The sequence below is a fragment of the Kogia breviceps genome, chromosome 1, assembly GCF_026419965.1.
Source record: "Kogia breviceps isolate mKogBre1 chromosome 1, mKogBre1 haplotype 1, whole genome shotgun sequence".
In the NCBI taxonomy this organism is placed as follows: Eukaryota; Metazoa; Chordata; class Mammalia; order Artiodactyla; family Physeteridae; genus Kogia; species Kogia breviceps.
In genome coordinates this window covers 185,572,082-185,595,403 of record NC_081310.1, presented here as the reverse complement: position 1 = coordinate 185,595,403, position 23,322 = coordinate 185,572,082, and the positions used below count along the sequence as shown (strand labels likewise).

Here is a 23,322-nt window from a genome sequence, read left to right as displayed (position 1 = left end):
AATGGGACTATTCAATACTGTCATTACCCAGTTTAGCTGTACAAGCACATACCTTATAGTGCATTAATTCTTGTCCAAGGATAGAACGGATACTTGTGAACCATTTCCATAACAGCAAAGAGAAACACTCAAATATCCATTAACAGTAGAGTAGATAGATTTTGGCGTATCTAAAGTATGGACTAGTAAGAGTAAAAATAAATCAACTGCAGCAAATGGATGAGTCTCAGAAACCAATATTGAACACAAAATAAAAATTAGATCACAAAAGGATAATCACTGCGTGATTCTTCTTATACAAAGGGCCAGAAGAGGAAAACCCAATGTATTGTTTAGGAATACCTGTGCATGTAGAAATCGCTAATGAAAGCAAAGGAAAGTCATAGGGATGACATCCACAGAGGAATTTTATAATGCTCTATTTGGTTTTTTTTTTTTGGCTGCCCCGCCTGGCTTGTGGGGAACTTCGTTCCCCGACCAGGAATTGAACCGGTGCCCTCAGCAGTGAAAGCGTGGAGTCCGAACCACTGGACCACCAGGGAATTCCCAAGCTGGGACCATTCTTGTTCATGGCTGCATCCCCAAAAACATCCTGATAAAGTCCTCAACAAAAAAAATTTTTAATTGAGGTGGATACTAATATTAACCCTATGTTAGAGGACAGAAACCTGAAGATCAGAGAGGTTAAGCAACGTGTCCAAGGATGCAAAGCTTGGAGATGGCAGAGCCAGGATTTGAATCCAGGTGTGACCAGTCCCAGAGCCCATGTTTGTTCCTGGAAGAGGCTGTCTTGTTCTGATGTGAACTTTCCTGCCCCTTCCCCTGTTATCAGCTTCATTCAGTGCCACCTGTGCAGCCACACATTGGAGGGAACCCTGGATCCTGTTGTTGGTTGTCTCTCCCCCATCTGCAGTGGGTGGGGGCTGTGGCCTTGGACCATGGGAGACCTGGTGTTCTACCACCTGTTCCGGGAATGGGGCCCAGTCTGACCCACCTCACCCATCTTCTGCCCTATATTAAAGCCTCAGGCTATGGATCTCTTTCCTACTGTCTCAAAACTCATGATGCTCCGGCTGCTGAGTTTTCTCCTATTTGTGGCCCTTGGTAAGACCCCAGCCTGTGCTGCCCTGGGCCAGGAGCCCTTGAAATCTACCAACCCACCCTGAGTCTCGCAAACCCAATACCTGGTTCCATAGGAGAGGTCCCAGCTTGTATCTGGGGCATGATTGTGGAGGTTTTCAGCTTGGTGCTGGAGCAGGAGAATAGAGGGGAAGCTGTGGGTGATAGACCAGCTCAGGAGGAAGACTGGGGGACCCAAAGGTCTGTGGTGGGAGTCCTTGACGTGGGTGGTAAACAAAGTCTAGTGGGAAAGACTTTGGGGTCTGTGGTTAGACTGCTTCGGTTGGAATTTCTGTTCCTCTGCTTAACCCTCCAACTCTCCTCTCACACTCCCCCTACTTCACTCCATATCCTGTGGTCTAGCCTTTTCCTGGACTCTCTGCCATATTACATTACAGCTCAGGGCCACCATCTCCAAGCAGCGTCTCTTGACTGACAGTAATGAATGGTAACAGATAATGTTTACTGAGTGCTTTCTATATGCCAGGCAGAAGGCTAAGGATTTTTTCGTATACTATCTCATGTAATCCTCACAACAGTCCCCTTAAGGTCAGTACTATTATTATCCCCATTTTACAGGTAGAGAAACTGACCCTCAGAGAAGTAAAGTAGCCCATCCTCGAACCAGGGGCAGAGCTGCACTTTGAATCCAGGCAGTCTTACTCCAAAGCCACCACTCTTCACAATAGCTATCACTTCTCAAGGGCTCACTGGGTACCAGGCACGGTTCGAAGTGCATCAACTCCTTCATTCCTGCCATGAAAGGAAGCCACATGTTCATCTCTCTCCCTAGACTCCTGGGAGTCCAGAAATCCCTGCTGTAGTCCAAATGCTCATTGTTCATATATGGTTACTGAGGTTCAGATAGGGGAAGGAGTTGTATGGGATCTCACAGCCTGTTTGTGCCATAGCTAGGACTGGGACCCAGACCTCTCCTTTGCTTTGGGGGACCCTCTAGCTGATTGACGCTTCTACTCTACCCTCTAGCCTCGGGCTTTGGCCAGCCTTCTTACAGCCTCTCCTCCCGCGTTGTCAATGGTGAGGATGCGGACCCCCACAGCTGGCGCTGGCAGGTAAGCGCAAAACCAGCTGCACTGTTTCCCACCATGGACTCTGCACCCCATGCTCTGATTGCAGGATATACCGTCTGGACCCCATTGTGCTGTTTCCAGTATTCACCTCAGTCTCCAAAGGCCAGGAAACTCTTGGACAATCTACTTCATATGGAAGTTTTGCCCATTTAATCCGTAACCCTCACTGGGCTGTTTGCAAGTTAAAAGTAGACTCTGGGGAGAGGGCAGTGTTTAACCCAAGGGTTGGCGCATTAATGGTGGAAGTTCAGCGTGATGTTTAGGGAGTGAGATTTGGGGGCACTCATTTCTAGACCCCTCAAACTATACAACAGGGTTATAAGGTCTGGAGCAATAAAGGGATGAAGGGCTTTATAGAGGTCAGTGAAGGGAGCACAGAGGACTAGACTCATTGCACTCACACAGCAGCCACTAGCCACGTGTGGCTATTTAAATTTATTTATTTAATTTTTATTGGAGAGTAGTCAGTTTATTTGTGTTAGTTTCAGGTATACAGCAGAGTGAATCAGTTACACATATACATATGCCACTCTTTTTTTAGATTCCTTTCCCACATAGGCCTAAATTAAAATTAAATTTAAATTAAAATTAAGTAATATTAAAAGTTCAGTTGCTCCTTGCTAACTACATTTTAAATTCTCAATAACCACATGCGGCTAGTGGCTACCATATTGGACCATACTGAACACTTCCATCATCACAGAAAGTTCTACGGGATGGCACTGGTCTACAACAGGGGTCAGCTAACTTGTTCTGTAAAAGACGAGACAGTGAATATTTTAGCCTTTGTCGGCCATGTGGTTTCTATTGCAATGACTTAATCCTGCCACTGTAGCATGAAAGCAGCCGGGGATGGTACAGTTGTGTGGGCTAGGCACTGCACATTTCCAGAGGTGCCATTCGGTGTGAATGATGCTCTCTAGAGTTGTGCAGTGCACAACTTGTACAGCCATGGGTAGCAACCCTCGTCGTGGGGCCCAGACCACTCAGGCTCCTCCTTCCCTTGCCACCAGGTATCCCTGCAGTATGAAAAGAATGGGACCTTCTCCCACACTTGTGGAGGCAGCCTGATCGCCCCTGACTGGGTCATAACTGCGGGCCACTGCATCTCGTGAGTTCTCTCACTTGCCCCGTCCCTGCGTGAGACCCAGGCAGGCTGGGGCAGTGGGGGCCTGTGGGACGGGAGGGGGGAGGCCAGTCAGGCCTGTACTGACGTCACCTCCACCAGCAGGAGCTTGCGGACCTACCGGGTGGTGTTGGGCGAGTACGACCACTCTGAGAAAGAGGGCTCCGAACAGGTGATTCCCATCAATGCTGGGGACCTCTTCGTGCACCCACTCTGGAACTCCAATTGCGTGTCCTGTGGGTGAGTGAACTCTCAGGCCTGGGACCCAGGGGCTCCTCTGCTGGTCTCTCTATGACCCAACACTGATTCTGCGAAGACTCCCAGGGACAATGGAGCTGGACCAGCAGCCTGAGCCCAGGTCCCACATGCTGAGGGTCAGAGCCAACAGAGCCTTTAAGGATCATCCACACCAAACGTCTCTCCCTACAGAGGGGAGAGCAGGGCCCAGGGAGGGGCAGGAACTCCCCCAAGGCCACTCGGCTGGTTGGCTTCGGAACCCAGGACTCCTCAGGCACCCCTGTCCCAAATCCAAGGGCTCTTCCATTCTATGGACATTCATCCAGAGCATCCTGCGTTCCCGACGTTGTGGGCTGAAGGAGGAGCGCTGGACTGAGAGTCAGGCTCCAGCACTAAGTCACTATGTGGCTTGGGCAAGTCATTGCCCTTCTTTGGGCCTCAGTTTGACCACTTGTCAAGGGTGACCTTCTGGGCTTCCTGGGTGGTTATGAGGGTCAAGGAGAAAATCACTGGGTGAGAACACAAAGCAGGGCTTCTTCAGCCTCTCAAGCATATGCAAAACTGTATGTCTGGGTAGCTCAGCATTTTTCCGGTGAGAGGATCAAAGAAGGGTGCAGAACCCCTGAAAGTGCAACGCAGAAGTGAGGGACCATGGTGATCAAGATCTTGACCCATCCTCAGGGGCTCCTGGGCTGAGTGGAGAGAAGATCAGACCCAGATGCAATTACTTGAGGGACGAACAGGCAGATGAAGAGAGCAGTGGTTCTCAAAGTGTCGTCCCCAGGCCAGCAGCAGCATCGCCTGGGCGCTCATTAGAAATGTGAATCCTTGGGGCCTCCCAGACCCACTGCATCAGAAACTCTGGAATGGGCTCCAGCAACTTGTGTTTTTTTGTTTTTGTTTTTTTTTTGTGGTACGCGGGCCTCTCACTGCTGTGGCCTCTCCCGTTGCGGAGCACAGGCTCCGGACGCGCAGGCTCAGCGGCCATGGCTCACGGGCCCAGCCGCTCCGCGGCACGTGGGATCCTCCCGGACCGGGGCACGAACCCGTGTCCCCTGCATCGGCAGGCGGACTCCCAACCACTGCGCCACCAGGGAAGCCCGCAACTTGTGTTCTAACAAGCCCTCCAGTGATTCTGACACAGCTGATGCGTGAGAACCACTGGTGTAAAAGCTGAGGACAATTACCAAGGCCAAGGGTCAGTGTGGGCTGAAGAGGCCAGGAGGGCTTCCTAAAGTTGCTCAGCAGTAAGAATGCATGGGATCTGGAGGGAGAAGGGGCATCGGGCGCATCCCGGAGGTAAAACATCCTGAGCAAAGCTGAGAGGTGGGGCTTGGTCTGGCTGGAGGACCAGGCTCCCCATGACTCTTCCCTCCTCCCCAGCAATGACATCGCCCTCATCAAGCTCTCGCACAGCGCCCAGCTGGGACACAAGGTCCAGGTGGCCAGCCTCCCTCCTGCCGGCGACATCCTGCCCAATGAGACACCCTGCTACATCAGCGGCTGGGGCCGTCTCTACAGTACGTGCTGACCCCTGCAGCCAGCCACAGGGACAGTGGGTAGGATGACAGAGGCTGGGGCGGGGGCCTGAGGGCAACACCAGGAGCATCCTTGCACTTTTCTTCCATTCCTCCTCCAGAGGCAGTCTTCTCCCCTCATCCTCCCAAACGTGGATGTGTTCAATGGAAGATTTTTTGGGGTCTTCTGTGTGCCGGGTGCTGGAGATGTTCTGATGGACAAAGCAGGCAGGACCACATAACCTGGTGGGAGGAGACTTCCCATCAGACTAGAAGAGTGGCTTTTCCTCAAACACTCCACCCCACTCTGGGGCTCCCAGCCCTAACTCCCAGATCCCAGCCCTAGCCCTGCACCCCTACAGCCCCTGCTCAATGTTCTCTATCTCCACAGCCAATGGGCCACTCCCGGACAAGCTGCAGCAGGCCCTGCTGCCCGTGGTAGACTACGAGCACTGCTCCAAGTGGGACTGGTGGGGCAGCACCGTGAAGAAGACCATGGTGTGCGCCGGTGGGGACATCCGCTCTGGGTGCAATGTGAGTCAGCAGCTCTCGTCTGCCCGAGGTGGTGCGGGGCTACAGCCACTCCGCTGGGTGTGCAGGGCCCAGGGTACTTCTGCTATCTGCCTGGGAGGAGAGGGAGGACTCTTGCCTGCTGGGCTCATTCAGCCTCCAGGCCAGGCAGGACTTGGAGGAAGTCACTGCAGCCCAAGCACACAGCTCTGGTCTCTGGACTCTAGTCCCAGCTCACGCACTGACTTGATCTGGGGCAAGTCACTGTCCCTTCCTCGGCCTCAGGATTCCCATGAGTACAGTAAGGGATATATATGGACACCATGATCTCTAAAGTCACCTTCAAATCTGGGGTCCTGAAGTTATAATTAAGCAATACTCTCATTGTACTACAAGTGTATATGAATGACAATATTACTAACTAACTGTGGTACTAATAATCAGAACTACCATTTATTGATTGCTTCCTCTCTACCAGGCATTGCGCTAAGACCATATATTTATCACCTCATTTAACTGTCACAAAATCTTGTAAGATATGTATCACTCCCCATCACAAAGGAGCAAACTGAGGCTCAGAGAGGTCAAGTCATATAAGGGTTTCTCAAATTCCCCAAAGTCAGAACCAATTCCTTAAAGCTCAGTCCCCCACTGCTCTCCAACCATTCCAGGGTGACTCTGGAGGACCCCTCAACTGCCCGGCAGCAGATGGCTCCTTTCAGGTCCACGGCGTGACCAGCTTCGTTTCTGCCTTTGGCTGCAACACCCCCAAGAAGCCCACAGTGTTCACGCGAGTCTCGGCCTTCATTGACTGGATTGAGGAGGTAAGCAGCAGGGCAAGCAGAGAGGGCTCCAGGTGCTGGCTCTTCTGAGAGGTGCTGGGGGGATGGGTGAGAACAGCAGATCCTGATCCTAGGAGGTCAGTAGTGGGAGTGGGGCACATGCCAGAAGGGTTGTTTGAGGATGTTTTCTGCTATAGTGTGGCCCTAAGAGTCTCAAGGACTTCTGGGTGGAGCTTTGAACTACTGCTGAACTTCCTTTTTTCAACAAGTGTATATGAAGTGCCTCCTTTGGTCCAGGTCTTTTCTTGTCATGGAGGATAGAGTGATGTGTGGCTTGTGGGGAATAGACGATTAAATGAGCAAAATGATGAAATGTGGTGGAAGGTGTGATAGGTGAAGCTCAGGCCCCAGTGAGAGTGCAAACCTCATCTGGCAATGAGTGGTCAGGGAGGATTAACATTGTTTGTGACAACAGTCTTAGCCACCATTTATCGACTCTTAAACATATGCCAGGCACCGTGATGACACCTTAGTTAATAGTTTAATTTAAACCCCCCAAGAGGTAAGTACTATGATTACCCCCATTGTACAGATGAGAAAACTGAGGCTCAGAGAGCTCAAGTCACTCTCCCAGGGTCATACAGCCAGTGAGTGACATGGCTGGGAGTCGAACTCAGTTCCATATGGCGTCAGAAGCTGGGTGCCTGACTAGACTATTCTGGTTTTTCCCCTTTCTTTTTTCAGACCATTGCAAGCCACTAGAACCAAGGCCAGGGTGGCAATGCCCATTCACTCTCTTTGTAAAAAATAAAGATCTCTCAAAAAATTCCATATTGAGTCTTTCTTCCTTCTTTGATTCACCTCTTCCCCTCTGGCCTGTTCCTAAAATCTTAGACATGATATGTAGAGATGAGAACAGAATCAACCCTCTCATATGAGAATGAGAAAAAAATGAGGCCCAGAGAGAAGGGAGTTGCTGTCAAGTGACCGACCATCACAGTTTTCCCGGGACACAGGACTTTTCGTGGTTAAAACCGGGTGAGGGACTTCCCTGGTGGTCCAGTGGTTAAGACTCCGTGATTCCACCGCAGGGGGCATGGGTTCGATCCCTGGTTGGGGAACTAAGATATCGCCTGTCCCGCGGTGTAGCAGAAAAAAAACAACAAAAAATCAACATCAAAAACAAAACCCAAAATAACCAAACCAGTGAGTCTTGGGAAGTCGTACATAAAAGCATGGTAGAGTCTGCAGAAATACTGTCCTTGACAGCCCCTTGGGAGGCTCATGTTGGAATTGACAGGGTTGTGCATTTTCTGCTTCCATTGATGGTCTGGGGAAGGAGGACTGCAGTCATTCATTCATTCAACAAGTATTCACTCCTTCTTCTTGAGGAGGGCTCACAGGGGGAAGACGACGTGGATCCTGCCCTGAAATGGCTCATTATTTAGACAGAAATGAGCATATCAGAATCATTCATTAAACATTTACTAGGCACCTTCTTTGTTGAAAGTTCTGGGCCGAGAGAACAGAGGTAAGCAGGACAAAGTCAGGGACAGCCCTTGCTGCAGGGTGGAGACGCACACACAGTTGCACACACAATGCGGAGACTGAGGTCGGACCCCAGCGGGCTGTTGCTGAGGTCCAAAAGACTGCTGCCGTGCCTCCAACTCAACATAAAAACCACCGAATTCTTTTACTCACTTTTCTCCTGAATACCATGAAAGGAAACATGGTCCCCACAAGGACACACGTATACAATTTTTAATATTAACGTTGTTCCATTGCTCCCTTCCTTAAAAAATTATACTTCCAGGGCGTCCCTGGTGGCGCAGTGGTTGAGAATCCGCCTGCCAATGCAGGGGACACGGGTTCGTGCCCCGGTACGGGAAGATCCCACATGCCGCGGAGTGGCTAGGCCCGTGAGCCATGGCCGCTGAGCCTGTGCGTCCGTAGCCTGTGCTCCGCAACAGGAGAGGCCACAACAGTGAGAGGCCCGCGTACCACAAAAAAAAAAAAAAAAAAAAAATTATACTTCCAGTGTTGAAAAGTTTAAAAGATACAACATGGAGAATAATAAACAAAACACCCAAATAGCCTCCCTCCACGATGAACAAATTTCACATTTTTGCTTCATATTTTCTAAAATAACTACAGTTCAGGTGGAGGCCCCTTTGTACTCTTCCCAGGGGTCTTCACCACCACGGGTGTGGGGTTATCCACCAAATATTACTGCTTTTCCTTTGGGGCACATAGTAGGATAGCTGTTACCTGCCCTGTTGAAGTTGAGTTTGGCCATGTGGCTTGCTCTGGCCAAGGTGAAGATTTGAGAGACACGATGATTTCCCTTTGCTTTATTTAGTAACTGGTGGCTCCAGGTCAGCCTGGCCCCAGAGCGAGGAGATGTGGAACATAGCCTCTCTGCTGCCCCCTGACGGACATGCAGCACAAGCAAGAAATACAGTCTCGTTACAAGCTGCTGAGATTTTGGGTGTTTGTTACTCTGGCATGGACCTAGCCTATCCTTACTGATAAAAGGAGTTTGGTGTTTATCCTTCCACTCCATGGTATTATATTTTTTATCACAAATATAAATATCCATAAACAATATATTGCATTGCCTTGGTTTTTTAAAATACATGCATGGCTTCTTGCCATATGGATTAGTCTGCAACTTGCTTCCTACACCCAATATTTTTCACCCAATGTTTCTGATGTCTATTTATGCTGATTCATCTATGCTGATTTCTCTATCTCCAGTTCATTGCTGCTAGTTTTGTAGAGTATTCAATTGCCCAATAACACTAGTTATTTATCCTTTCCCCCTCCTGATGGACATTTAGAGAAGGGCCAGTTTTTTCTGATGACAAATAGTGCTTCAGTGAACATCCTTGGACATATTTCCAGGTGCAAACGTGAGAGTGTCTCTAGGGCATATTCCTAAAAGTGGAATGGCTGACTGGGAGAGTGTGCTCATTTTCAACTTTACCAATTGCCAAATTGTTCTCCAAAGGGATTGTATCAACAGTATCTCTTAAAATTCCCTTATTTTCTTTTCCCATCCACTGGTTCCACACACTACAACTGCCACACATTTTTCTCCTAAAACCACCCCTGGAATCTCAACTGTTTCCTCCAAAACCCTCTCCTCCAGCTCCTACAAAAGCCCAAGAACCAGTCTGACAAGGCCAGAGTGAGGGCAGGGAAGGAACTGAGTCCAGCAGAGCAGAGACCTCTGCATCACAGGGGAGTGGAGGAGGATGGGAGAAATTCTGGAGCCAGGACATGTTAATCATTTGTATGGAGACAATGCTGGATGACATGCAACTGTCAGGCGCTCCCAGGGCACTACAGTATCTACTTCTTCCCAGTGGGTTAGGGAAGAGCCCTTAGACAATTTTCCAAAATAATTTTAGGACAAAGGGCAGCCAAACATGTAAAATTCCACCCTGTGGCTGGGCGATGGGCCCTCAAGTGTCCTCCACCCAGCTTCAGGGGAAGGCTGAGAGCTGCTATGACACCCTCCTCATGTATAGCCAAAAGGGAGTTAGGACATCTTGCCTAAGAGTGGTAACAATTCAATGAATAATTCAAGTTTCTTTTTTAAAATTTCCAAGTATCGGGCTTCCCTGGTGGCACAGTGGTTGGGAGTCCACCTGCTGATGCAGGGGACGCGGGTTCGTGCCCTGGTCCGGGAGGATCCCACATGCAGCGGAGCGGCTGGGCCCGTGAGCCATGGCCGCTGGGCCTGCGCGTCCGGAGCCTGTACTCCGCAGAGGGAGAGGCCGCAGCAGTGAGAGGCCAGCGTACTGCAATTAAAAAAAAAAAAAAAATTTCCAAGTATCAACAATTCAAATCCTTTAAAAATTATATAGACACGGGGCTTCCCTGGTGGCGCAGTGGTTTGAGAGTCCGCCTGCCGATGCAGCGGACACGGGTTCGTGGCCTGGTCCGGGAGGATCCCACATGCCACAGAGCGTTTGGGCCCGTGAGCCATGGCCGCTGAGCCTGTGCGTCCAGAGCCTGTGCTCCGCAACGGGAGAGGCCACAGCAGTGGGAGGCCCGTGTACTGCAAAAAAAAAAAAAAAAAAAAAAAAATTATATAGACAATAATTTAATTTTTTGAGTAATAATTAGAGTATCAACACCAACAATTTTTTGTTTTTGTTTTCCAAATCATGAAGAACAATCCACTTTTTGAAGATGCACGTCAATACTTCAATTCTCTTCTAAAAGTGACAAAGGGGGCTTCCCTGGTGGTGCAGTTGTTAAGAATCCGCCTGCCAATGCAGGGGACACAGGTTTGAGCCCTGGTCCGGGAAGATCCCACATGTCATGGGTCAACTAAGCCCATGCACCACAATTACTGAGCCTGTGCTCTAGAGACCATGAGCCACAACTACTGAGCCCATGTGCCACAACTACTGAAGCCTGCATGCCTAGAGCCCATGCTCCGCAAAAAGAGAAGCCACCACAGTGAGAAGCCCACGCACCACGATGAAGAGTAGCCCCTGCTCGCCACAACTAGAGAAAGCCCGCGTGCAGCAACGAAGACCCAACGCAGCCAAAAATAAATAAATAATTAAAAATAAATAAATAAATAAATAAAAGTGATAAAGGATCAGCATGGCAATGCTCTTTTTAATCACGATGTCAACAACTTAGTTCTCATCTTAAAATCATTGAAGTGTCAATAATTCATTTTTTCCAACTCTACCTCGACTAAAAAAAATTTTTTTGTTAATTCAAAAATAAAAACACGGTCACCTTAAAAAAATTCACTATTTTAATCTTAAGAGTCAACCATTCTATTATATTTTCTTTTTTCAGAACATTCATACTGGTTATGTTTTAGAAACTTCCACTTTGGGAAAGATTTGTAAAAATCACCCACGTTCCCACCTCTCCTACACAGCTGCTTCTATCATTTTGATATGCTTCCATCCACTTTTTTTTCCCATCTACTTCTTTTTCTTTCCATTATGAAAATCTATTACACAGACATAGAAAACAAACTTATGGTTACCAAAGGGGAAAGGGAGGTGGAGGGAAGGATAAATTAGGAGTTTGGGATGAACATATACCCACTACTATATATAAAATAGATAATCAGCAAGGACCTACTGTATAGCACAGGGAACTATACTCAATATTTTGTAATAAACTATAAGGGAAAAGAGTATGAAAAAGAATAGATATATACACATATATGTATAAATGAATCACTGAGCTGTACACCTGAAATTAACACGATACTGTAAATCAACTATACTACAATTTAAAAAAAATTTTAAAAAAGAAAGAAAACTTATCAACAGTTAGATTCAATGGACATGGACTGTGCACCTACTGGTATTCTGTGCGAGGCATGGACAGAGGAGAATGACCCCAACTTGGGCTGGACCCTCGAGATTGCAGTCTGGATGGGAAGCATGGATGGAGACTTGGCTCATTGTTCTAATGAAGGCCCAGAGTAGTATGGGGCCCAGGGAGCTGGGGTCATAACTGCCACGGGAACCCTGGAGCACTCGATGGCCCTCACATCCAAGTGATTGAGGCATCCAGGGACTCCTGTGAAACATGAAGCTGTCAAACCTTATTTTGTCAATTAACACCAAAGACACAGTGCTGAGAAACCTCCTTCCCTAAAACCACAGACTGTCAGAGAAACTTTTTGAAATCATGTCAGGGAGAACAGAACATTCCCCACTTGTCTGGAGGGTTGGAGCCAGATTTGACACAGAGAAGCAGCCTGGATTACCAGCCCAGGTGCAGAGCTTCAGATAAGGGGTTTCTGGACACAGTAGTTCTATATTGATCTTAACTTTGTGGTGTCCGAGGAAACAAGACCATGAGTTCGCTTCTCAACCCAAGTCAAATGTTAACCCCTCTCCACACAGTTAGGTTTGCTTTGAGCCTATCAACACTGCTTCATTTCACTTCCACCGAAATCCCACCCTGCCCTCTAATCCTATGAGAACCCTGTTTCTTCCTTTGTTTGGTTCCTCTGGGTGTTGTCTCCCTGGCTGCAGCAAGTTAATAAACCAGCCTAACTTTGTTAAACTATATCTATGTCCCTGCTGGTCTTCATCAGATTAGCTTTATCATGAAATCCAAGCCTTCTCTGTTCATTCACTTACCCATTGATTCATTCAGTGAACGTTTCCCCAGCCCATGCTCAGTTGTATGTGTTGGAAGCATGGTGAGAGGACAATCAAGGTCCTTGGCCTTGTGGACCCTGCTCCTAGCGGATGAGATAGAATAATGTACAGGTAATAAAAGCAGGGTAACAGGCTATAAAGGAATGGGATGGATGGGTGCCTTTAGAAGGGCAGGGCAGAGACTTCCCTGGCAGTCCAGTGATTAGGACTCCATGCTTCCACGGCAGGGGGCATGGGTTCAATCCCTGGCCGGGGAACTGAGATCCCACATGTCGAGGTGTGGCCAAAAACAAAAAAAGAACGGCAGGGCAGTGAAGGCTGCTCTAGAGAGGCTACATTTGAACTAGAACCTGGATGAGAAGATCTCAGAAAAGAGCACTACAAGCAGAGATCAGCAAAAGAGGCGAAGATGAGCCTGTCAGGTTGGCAAAACAAGAAGGCCAGTGTGTCAACAGATGGAGTGAACAGGAGGGCGGGAAAAGATGAGGGAGTGCGGCAAAGTACAAAGTTTAAATTTTGCCCTGAATGATACAATAATCTTATGCAGAGCCAAAACACATATACTTTTTTTTTTTTTTTCCTGCTGTACACAGGCCTCTCACTGTTGTGGCCTCTCCCGTTGCAGAGCACAGGCTCCGGATGCGAAAGCTCAGCAGCCATGGCTCACGGGCCCAGCCGCTCCGCGGCATGTGGGATCTTCCCAGACGGGGGCACAAACCCGTGTCCCCTGCCTCAGCAGGTGGACTCTCAACCACTGAGCCACCAGGGAAGCCCGATATAGTTTTAATATAAACTTATAAACCTGTAAAATTGGAGCTGCTCTGGGACCCAAAGAGCTGTCCCCCCCACACACCCCCATTCCTCTCACCTGAGCAGTTTTCTGAAGCATTCCCAAAGAACTTAAGAATTGAAGGGGAGGGTGGGAGGGAGATGGAAGAGTGGGGAGATATGGGGATATATGTATATGTATAGCTGATTCACTTTGTTATAAAGCAGAAAAACTAACACACCATTGTAAAGCAATTATACTCCAATAAAGATGTTTTTTAAAAAAAGAAGCCCTACATAAGACTATATACTATATGATTCCACTTACATGAAATTGTATAGCAAGCAAAACTAATCTAGGGCTTCCCTGGTGGTGCAGTGGTTAAGAATCCGCCTGCCAATGCAGGGGACACAGGTTCAAGCCCTGGCCCAGGAAGATCCCACATGCCATGCAGCAACTAAGCCCGTGAGCCACAACTACTGAGCCTGTGCTCTAGAGCTCGCGTGCCACAACTACTGAGCCCACGTGCCACAACTACTGAAGCCCGTGCGCCTAGAGCCCATGCTCTGCAACAACAGAAGCCACCGCAATGAGAAGCCTGTGCACCACAAAGAAGAGTAGCTGCCACTCACCGCAACCAGAGAAAGCCCGTGCACAGCAACAAAGACCCAACACAGCCAAAAATAAAAATAAAAAATGAAAAAAAATTTTTAAAAAAACCAAAAAACTAATCTATGCTGGAAAGAATTAGAACAGAAGTTGATTTTGGGACAGAGATTGACTAGGAATGAGGGAACTTTCTGGGGTGATGACAGTGTTTTGTATCTTGATAAGGATTTGTCAAATCGATGCATTTGTCAGAACCCACCCACTGAATGCTACATAGGATTTGTGTTTCATTGTAAGTGAATCTCATAAGAAAAAAGTACACAAACAAATATTGAATTTTAACAATATGTATGATGAAGTACTTGGGAAGAAGTGTACTGATGTCAACAACTTCCTGTGAAATGCATCAAAAAATAAGATGGATTAAATAAAAGACTGGATAGATATGTGATTAAAAAACAAAATAACTGAAGGGGAGGAATGACAATTAGAGGTCCTTACTCTAGTTCAATGCCCTCATTTTACAGATGGGGAAACCAAGGCTAAGAGGAGGTAAAGGTGGCAACTGCACTGTAGGAGTGCGTGGGAGAAGGGCCCACAGTCATTAGGGGAGGTAGGGGTAGGGCCATGGCAAGGAGCTCTGGTGCTCCCACCACCAACTTGAGTACCTGGCCATCTAGGTTTACTGACCAGTGGTGGCTGTGAAGACAAAAGGCACATCTTCCCTTCCCCAGGGACACTGGCTCTGGGGTGATAACCCAGCAGTAGGCATTGAGGTGCCCCTCTTAATTTCCTAGCCCATTCCATTCTGGATAGGCCAGTTGGAAGGAGAATGGGACCGCCAAGTCCCTTCCCTTCAGGAATAAAAGTGAATTGGGGGGCTTCCCTGGTGGCACAGTGGTTGAGAGTCTGCCTGCCGATGCAGGGCACACGGGTTCGTGCCCCGGTCTGGGAAGATCCCACATGCCGCGGAGCGGCTGGGCCCGTGAGCCATGGCCGCTGAGCCTGCGCGTCCGGGGCCTGTGCTCCGCAACGGGAGAGGCCGCGGCAGTGAGCGGCCCGCGTACCACAAAAATAAAAAGTGAATTGGGAAGTCAGCCTTCGTTAGCATCTCTGCATCTTCTCTTACAGGCTGTGCTATTTAACCTGTGTGCCTAGACTCAAACCAGCTTAGTAAGAATTTCAGTTCTTAAACATTGCAACTGGAAAGTCGACGAAGAGACACACAGGGCTAAGATTCAGCCTCCTATGCACACGGGGTCTCCCCTTGGACAGACTGTCAAAGCCCCACGGGCACATGCTCACTATCTGGGGGGGGGGGTCTCTTTGGGTAAACGGAGACACCTAACAGACTTGCGCCCTCTGTCCATCTGGAGTGACTCCACGGGAAGCCATACGGACCACTGTCAGCCAACAGCAGCCAGCCAGCCAGCCCTCTTATTTTGGTTTCTTTCCTCTGGGTGGTGCAAAGGCGTAAGGGTGTAACCTCAGGGTGGGGCGCTGACTCAGCTGCGGGCAGGCTCCAGGAGTGTCTCGATTCCTGCTTCATCCTCTTTCCATTTTGTTGGGCAAACTGCGGCTCAGAAAGACAAAGGCCTTCCCCGCAGCGGAAAAGCTCCTAGGCCGTGCCCAAAGCTCCGCACGGTCGGGAGAACTGGGGACTGAGGGAGGCCAAGAAACCAGAACGGGTTAAGATCATGAAGCTGCGGAGCACCGCCAACGCCTAGAGAGACCGGGCGCCTCGAACCCGGTTCCCCCTCCACTCCCAGCTTCCGGGCGGGGCGCGACTTCCGGTTCCGGCGGCGGGCTACAAAGCTTGGCGCCGGGAAGCTGGTTTCCCGTTCCCGCAGGCGGCTGCGAGGTTTCGCGTCTCATCGGCGGTCGCCTCATCCCCCAGCCCTCGGAGGGGCACCTACGCAGGTGAATTCCCTTTCTCGCCCCCTGCGCCTCCCCCTCCCCCGCGCACCGTCAGGTGGGAGCGGGCGGCTGTAGGAGCAGGGAGCCCCTGCTCGCGGGGTGTGCTGGCTGCTCGGCCTGCCGTGGCCGTGGGCCCCGCTTCAGCCCTGAAGGAGGAGGACTTCCCAGTTCTGGAGCCACAGACGCGCCTTTTCCGGCCGGACCTCGGCCCTGTGAGCCGCGCCCAGGTGGTGGGAGGAGTCGGGCTCAGATCCCTGCGGAGACGCCGGGGATTTTTGTACTGGGCTGAGTGGTCCCGCCACCTCCTAGCCTTGTGACCTTGGTTAAGTCCCCTTTCTCCGAGCCTACGTTTGTCAGTGGAGATGACAGTAACTGTCATACTGTGTTATCGGGAACATTGGATGAGGGAAGGCTGTTGCGCAGTATCTGGCTTGTAAAGTTCAACAAATGTAGCGGCGGAGGCTGCTGTTAATGGAGATAACCGGGGCGGTAGAGAATCCTATCAAGAATTTAACCTGAGTGGCTAAGAGGATCACGTAGAGAATGTGAAACGCTCAGCTCAGTGTTAGGTAGGAAATAAGGGTTCAGTAATCTAGAGTTATTAACTGGTGAGGGTAAGCATTCTGTCTGGCAGGTGGGCTTCTAAAACGGATAGGATGTAGAAGCTGGGTAAATCGTGGAGCTGATCCATCTTGCAGAGCCAACCTTGAAAACTGGCCTACTGACAATTGAGTCTGTTCCTAAAAGTCGAACTTGTAAAAACCTTTGGTGCTAGGAACTGGAAGAATTAGTAAAAGGGTGTTTTTCTAAGTGGATTAGGGGTTTTCACGCAGAAAGGGTTTGAGCAGGAGGGGAAAACCTGAAAAGTTTCTTCCTCTTGAGTTGTCGTGAGAGTAATATAGGTGTAGTTGAAAAGAAAACAATACAGAAAGATATAAGAAAAATGTTTTCCTCTCACTGTTCCTGGAAGCTCCTCAGAAGTAAAAGGAATTTCTCTGATAACTTTCCAGGTACTGTTTGGGGATACATCAGGTCATATATGCTTATGTATTTTTAATTTCACCAGATGGGATCATACTGCATACACTGATCTGCACCTTGGTCACGGGGTGCTGTGTTATGGACAGCTTTACATATCAGCTCTCATAGGCCTCCTTCATTCCTTACCAGGCTGCATAGTATTCCACTGAGTGGGTGACAGTACTTCATTGAATCATTTCCCTGTTCATGGCTTAAGTTGTTCCCAAGATTTTGCTTTCCTACAGTGTTTCATCCAACCTTTCCTTGACTAAATATTTCCTTTTTATTGAAGGCACCCCTGAGATTTGGAGATGTTCTGCTTTTGTCCTTTTTATCACCTGGATTAGTTAACAACTTACTTTTGGGGATGAGGAGACCCTGTTGATTGAATAAAAATGCAGATAACATGAGACGAAGTGGTGTACTCCAAGAATATCTCCGAGATGGGGTCTAGAATCAATTCAAGGCTCCTAGAAATAGAGAACAGGTGATTAGGAGCCGAGAACCATTAAATTCACGTCAGCTGGTCAGTGTTGTGATTGTTGGCTTCTGTCAGTTGTTGCGCTGGAAACAGATTTGAGAATCTTTGACGCAGGAGAGGTTTTAAACATCAACAATTCTGCAATATAGAGTAGGAAAGGACTAATCCTTGGGGGAGGTGGTGTTAATTTAAAAAAGATGATCCTTGTAAAGTGGCTTCATCACAGGGGTTATGATCTATGATTGGACATTCCTTGTGTGAAAATTAATATAGTCATTTCTATACTGTCATCTGAAGTCTCTCTCTCTCTCTCTTTTTTTTCTTTTAAATAAATTAACATAGGATGTGGTTTTCCTGTAAATAATCCCTCTTTGGACTGGGGCTCTAGCCCAAATGAAACAAAACCTTTTTTCCCAACATTTCACAGGTATTTGATTTGCCCACCTGACCCCCATCCTCCTTCCTCCCACTACAGCTTGTTTGCTAATCCTGGAGCTGTCAAGCATCCGATGAGTCGGAAATGTATGCAGCTAGGCTTCTGACAAGTTCAATTTCCCATACACGGTGGGAGCTTAGGATCTTGATCTTAACATAAAGGCTTTTTTACTTTTTTTTTTTTTTCTCGGTACGCGGGCCTCGCTGTTGTGGCCTCTCCCGTTGCGGAGCACAGGCTCCGGACGCGCAGGCTCAGCGGCCATGGCTCACGGGCCTAGCCGCTCCGCGGCATGTGGGATCTTCCCGGACCGGGGCACGAACCCGTGTCCCCTGCATCGGCAGGCGGACTCTCAACCACTGCGCCACCAGGGAAGCCCCCCCTTTTTTTTTAATTGACTTAGACTCCACCCTGATGGTAGCTCCTAAATTACCTTTTCTTAAAAAAAAAAAAAAAAATTTATTTATTTGGTTGCATCGGGTCTTAGTTGCAGCAGGCGGGCTCCTTAGTTGTGGGTCGCTGGCTCCTTAGTTGCAGCATGTGAACTCTTAGTTGGGGCATGCAAGCGGGATATAGTTCCTGGACCAGGGATTGAACCCGGGCCCCCTGCCTTGGGAGCATGGAATCTTAACCACTGCACCACCAGGGAAGTCCCCTAAAGTATTTTAAACACTTGCTATTCTTTCATTCTCATGAAAGAGAGGGAGGGACATGGAAAAGACAGTAGAGTTGGATGTAAATGAGCAGACCTTTTTCTCCTCTCTTTTAGCACTAATTCATAATTTGCTTTTGGACATAGCAAATGCTCCATAAAAGTGGCTGGAGGAAGCAAACACCCATTTTTTTAAAGATTTCCCCTACAAATCATATGCATATATGTTTGTATTGGGGGAAAAAATGGATGAAAGATTTTTCCAGCTAGCAAGGCCAGCATTCTTCATTCTTTCTTCTTTGAGAATCTACATCTTACATTTTGGTAAACTATTGATACATTTTCTCAATTGTGTCAGTTGATCTAGCAAGAGGAAACAAAAACAGAATTTCTAGTAGCTCTTTTTCTTTTAACAGTTTATTTTATTTATTATTATTATTTTTGGGGCTGCATCGGGTCCTGGTTGCAACACATGGGATCTTCGTTGAGGAATGTGGGCTTCTCTAGTTGTGGCATTTGGGTTTTCTCTCTCTAGTGGTGCGCGGGCTTCAGGACGTGTGGGCTCTGCAGTTGTGGCGTGCAGGTTCCAGAGCATGTGGGCTCTGTAGTTGCGGTGCGCGTGGGCTTAGTTGCCCCTCAGCATGTGGGATCTTAGTTCCCCGACCAGGGATTGAACCAGTGTCCCCTGAATTGGAAGGCGTATTCTTTACCACTGGACCACCAGGGAAGTCCCTCTAGTAGCTTTATTAAGAAACCCCGTTAAGTTTGAAAAGTTGATGGAACCTAGGTCTGGACCAGATCCATGTGATCAAAGAGGTTTAACATCCTTTGTTTTTGCTGACCCTGACTTTTCTCTTTGTGACTAGGGGTCTGAGAAATCCTTTTCCAGAGTTCTAGAATGGAGACTGAAGGGTACCCAGAGATACAAAGAAATAGAGAAATCCAGAATGATGAAATAAGGTCATCACCAAATGAGGGGATGGCTGAGGAGCCAGAAGTTGTCCTGATAGCACTTCCCCAGGTCCAGGTTCCACCAGAGAGCCTCGATGAAGACTCTGAAGAAGAGCTTGAGACTGTGCCACGAGGGAGTCCTCTCAACCGTGCAGCCTCCAGGCAGAGGTTCCGGCAGTTCCGCTATGAGGATGCAGCTGGCCCCAGGGATGTCCTCAGACATCTCCAGGAGCTTGCTGGACAGTGGCTGAGACCTGATATTCACACAGAGGAGCAGATTGTGGAAATACTGGTGCAGGAGCAATTCCAGGCCGTCCTCCCTGAGGAGCTCAGAGCTCAGGCACAGAGATGTCAGCCTGGGGTCAGAATCACTGGCTAAATCCTACTGCTTGCTTCTTGCTCAGCCTACATGTGAGAAGTAACCAAAGGCTTTCTTTGTTACAAGATCCAACTGCAGTCATGGGAAATCTGAACCTCGGTTTTCTTTGAGCTTGCCTTTGATTAGCTGTAATAAGAATTAACCAAAACCTTTTTTTGGCTGAAGCAGCTCTATTTCCTGGGACTGTGAACTCCAGAATGAGTTTCCCTGCCCTCTTGTAAGGGCAGTCAGCCTGCTGCTTATTTTTGCTCTGCTGAATGCCTCCTTTTTTGTACTTTGTGACATGCTTTAATATATTTTTTTAATGTATCCAAAGAGGTGATTGCTTCAACTTTAATATTCTTGATTCTTGTTGCGGTGGCATGAATGGAAGCTTCTGTAACCCCATCAGTATCTAATTGGGGATGTCCTTGAAATATTAAAGTTCTGTTTTTAGTAAAAATGTCCTTTGATGATTTACCAGTTTAGCTCTTAGTAGTCAGCATTTGAGAAAGGTGAGATAATTATCAGGAGTAGATGTGAGCTCGAGATAAGAACTATGTGGCATTCGCTGAGCTGGGAAATAGGAACAGGCCTGGCCTTTGTTTTCAAAGTCAGAATTTAAATTGGACAAAACTGAGAGGGGTATGACAGGGTCATAAGAGGTAACTCTCAGGCAGGGCTGTTTGATTTGCTCTTTCTCCATTTTCATCACCTTTGTTCTGCAGCTCGTCTTCCTGTAAGAGAACTCACTCAACCATCTGACAGTTCTGCTCTTTCCGAAACAGAGGTCATCCTGGCTTTGTGTATGTGGAGGCCTGCACTCGGTTGACAGCTAAGACAGAGCAGTAGCTCTGGTTGTGACAGGCAGAGAGGAAACAGCAGCTGCTTCCCCAGCATGACCCAGTCTTGAGGAACCTTTCTGCCTCTGCGGCCTGGCTTTGGGATTTGTAGATCCGCTCCTGTAACACACTTGGTACCAATTTGGAAACTAATCTTTTGGGATAGGGGCTGGTTAACTCCATGCTGGAACTCATGTTGAGTCTGCTGATGTTTGTTTGGTACTTCCTGTGCCTTTGGGACTCTTCTAGATGCTAGCATATAAATACTATAAAACCAAGTTTGAAGGAAATGTATAGTTTTTGAGGAGAGGAAGAAGCTCTCCAAATATAGCATTAGAAATGCTAGAGTAAATCTAGTTTTCCTTTTGGCATCTGGTTTTGAGAGAGCACTAAGAAACATGATGACCTAGAGGGTTGGGATAGGGAGGATGGGAGGGAGGCTCCTGAGGGACGGGATATGGGGATATATGTATGCATATGGCTGATTCACTTTGGTGTGCAACAGAAACTAACAGTATTGTGAAGCAATTATACTCCAATAAAGATCTATTGAAAAAAATATTAAAAGCGAAGAGGAAATAGCTAAGGGAAGTGGCCTTTTAATTGAACTTTAGGAGTAGGAGATCACTGGACAGAAGGTGCACCTTTTGCAAAGGCATGGGGATGTGAGGGCACATACGGTGTTGGGGGAATAGTGAACATACAGGTAGGTGAACTCACTCTGCCTTGCACTGACTGGGTTAAGCTCTCTAAATTCTAAGAGTGAAATTTAACATTGGCAAAGGAGGAACTCTAATAGTGTTGTATCTTCAGTGCTTCAGTTTGTTCCAGACATTCTGAAGGTATTTCCTTGAGTCTGCAGGCATTAGGAACTCCTGGTGTTAAGGAATTGCCTGACCTGCTCCAGTTTCTCAGCTGCTTCGATGGTCTAGAATTTAGCATGCAAGTAAAGGACCAGAGTTTACAGGTGGACCAAAAAGTTTTCACTTTGGGGGTTTTATTACAAAACAGCTGAGGTTTCCTGGATTGAGTGCACGTAGCACTGGTTTTTCTCAGCCTTGGCACTTTGGGACCAGGTAATTCCCTTTTGTGGGGACTTGTCCTATGGATTATAGGATATTCAGCAGCATTTCTATCCTCTGCTCACTAGTTAAAAGTAACACTCCCTAGATGTGACAAGCAAAATGTCTCCAGACATTGCCAAATGTTCCTTGGGGGCAAGTGTGCCCCTGGTTGAAAACCACTAATTTTAAGGAGGAGAGTTCATCCAGACATGCCACGGATTACTCTCAGGTCCGTGGTCTCTTTTTTATGCATTACGCGGGCCTCTCACTGTTGTGGCCTCACCTGTTGCGGAGCACAGGCTCTGGACGCACAGGCTCAGTGGCCATGGTTCACGGGCCTAGCCGCCCCGTGGCATGTGGGATCCTCCCGGACCCGGGCACGAACCCGTGTCCCCTGCATCGGCAGGGGGCTCTCAACCACTGCGCCACCAGGGAAGCCCCATGGTCTCTTAAGGTTAATGTTGAATTGAGAAAACTATTGGAAAAGTTGTATGAATTGGGCTTTATGGTTCCTTTTTTCTTCTTTAATTAAAAAAAATTCTTAAGCAATGTTTAAAGGTTATTTTACAGTTATTACAAAATATGGGCTATATTCCCCCTGTTGTACAATATGTTTCCTTTATGTGTCTGGGTAATGCCACTTACTCTGGCAAATCTTAAGAAGCATTTTGGTAGGAAGATTAATACTATGCCTCCAACTTTGATAATGTTTTATTGGGATGGTTGACTGTGTGCCAGAATCTAGACTAGATGCATTCTTGATTCATTTAATCCTAACTCATGTGAGGTTACCTATTCAGGTAAATACACCTGCTTTACAGATGAGAAAACTGAGAACCGGCAGTTAAGTATCTTGGCTCCTAAGTGGTAGAGCTAGAATCTGAGCCTTGGATTTCTGTCCTCTTAGCCTTGGGCTTTTTCCATCATGTCTGCAATCTCCTGTGTGCAAGGTGTTTCTTTGGCTTTTCTCGTCTTTATGTTACCATTTAAAATAACATTTCTTAGATTCATTTCACACAAAAAGTATGAAAAAACCAAAAAGGGTCCAAATGGTAACTCCTGTTGACATTTTTTAAGGTTATAAAATATATTTGCATGTGTATAGAAAAGTCCAATACTATAGAAGGGTATAAATGGAAAATTTAAAGGCTCTCTTCCCATACAGTTTCTTATGCATCCTTCTAGAAAATATAAATTATGTAAGGAGATATACATGCATGTGCACACAAATATGTATATCCCCTCCCCCTGTTTTTTTTTGGTCATGCCGTGTAGCATGTGGGGTCTTAGCTCCCCAACCAGGGATCAAACCCGCGCCCCCTGCAGTGGAAGTGCAGAGTCTTAACCACTGGACCGACATCCCCCTATATCCTTTTTTATTTACAGAAAATATGTTATGCATGTTTAGTATGTATATTTTTCGTGTCCAATAAGCCTTAGCTGTCTTTTGCCGTCAACATACAGAGGTTTACCGCCTGTCAATGCAGGGGACGCGGGTTTGATCCCTGGTCCGGGAAGATCCCACATGCCGCAGAGCACCTCAGCCCGTGTGCCACAACTACTGAGCCTCGCGTACGTACAGCTGGTGCTCCGCAACAAGAGAAGCCACCACAATGAGTAGCCCGCGTACCACAACGAAGAGCAGCCCTCGCTCACTGCAACCAGAGAAAGCTTGTGTGCGGTAAC

General features: G+C 47.8%; 3 protein-coding genes across 4 annotated transcripts in view; all 3 read left to right on the top strand.

Moving 5' to 3' along the window:
• Nucleotides 1-1,061: 1,061 nt before the first annotated feature.
• LOC131750709 (proproteinase E) lies at nt 1,062-7,144 on the top strand. Of its 2 annotated transcripts, none has more exons than XM_059053549.2 (8): nt 1,062-1,104; nt 2,107-2,192; nt 3,224-3,321; nt 3,442-3,576; nt 4,957-5,093; nt 5,482-5,624; nt 6,272-6,424; nt 7,127-7,144. In XM_059053549.2, the coding sequence occupies exons 1-8, from the start codon at nt 1,062-1,064 to the stop codon at nt 7,142-7,144; spliced, it is 813 nt and encodes a 270-aa protein (XP_058909532.1). The 2 variants fall into 2 exon arrangements, with proteins under 2 accessions (XP_058909532.1, XP_058909523.1); XM_059053540.2 differs by having other exon boundaries at nt 3,439-3,576.
• Nucleotides 7,145-15,818: 8,674 nt separating this feature from the next.
• Nucleotides 15,819-23,322, top strand: part of CDC42 (cell division cycle 42) — a 61,677-nt gene continuing 54,173 nt past the window's right edge. The window contains exon 1 of the mRNA XM_067015390.1: nt 15,819-15,838. The gene's annotated coding sequence lies outside the window, so the exon portion shown is untranslated. The remainder of the gene's footprint in view (nt 15,839-23,322) is intronic.
• LOC131750738 (SCAN domain-containing protein 1-like) lies at nt 19,401-19,751 on the top strand. The gene has a single exon (XM_059053592.2). It carries the CDS (start codon nt 19,401-19,403, stop codon nt 19,749-19,751), a length of 351 nt encoding a protein of 116 aa, XP_058909575.2.

Coding starts and splice junctions, on each gene's coding strand:
- LOC131750709 (XM_059053540.2), top strand. CDS start 1,062: ATGATGCTCCGGCTGCTGAGTTTTCTCCTATTTGTGGCCCTTG. Junction 3,322..3,438: donor ACTGCGGGCCACTGCATCTC/GTGAGTTCTCTC, acceptor CACCTCCACCAG/CAGGAGCTTGCGGACCTACC. Junction 5,625..6,271: donor ACATCCGCTCTGGGTGCAAT/GTGAGTCAGCAG, acceptor CAACCATTCCAG/GGTGACTCTGGAGGACCCCT.
- LOC131750738 (XM_059053592.2), top strand. CDS start 19,401: ATGGCTGAGGAGCCAGAAGTTGTCCTGATAGCACTTCCCCAGGTCCAG.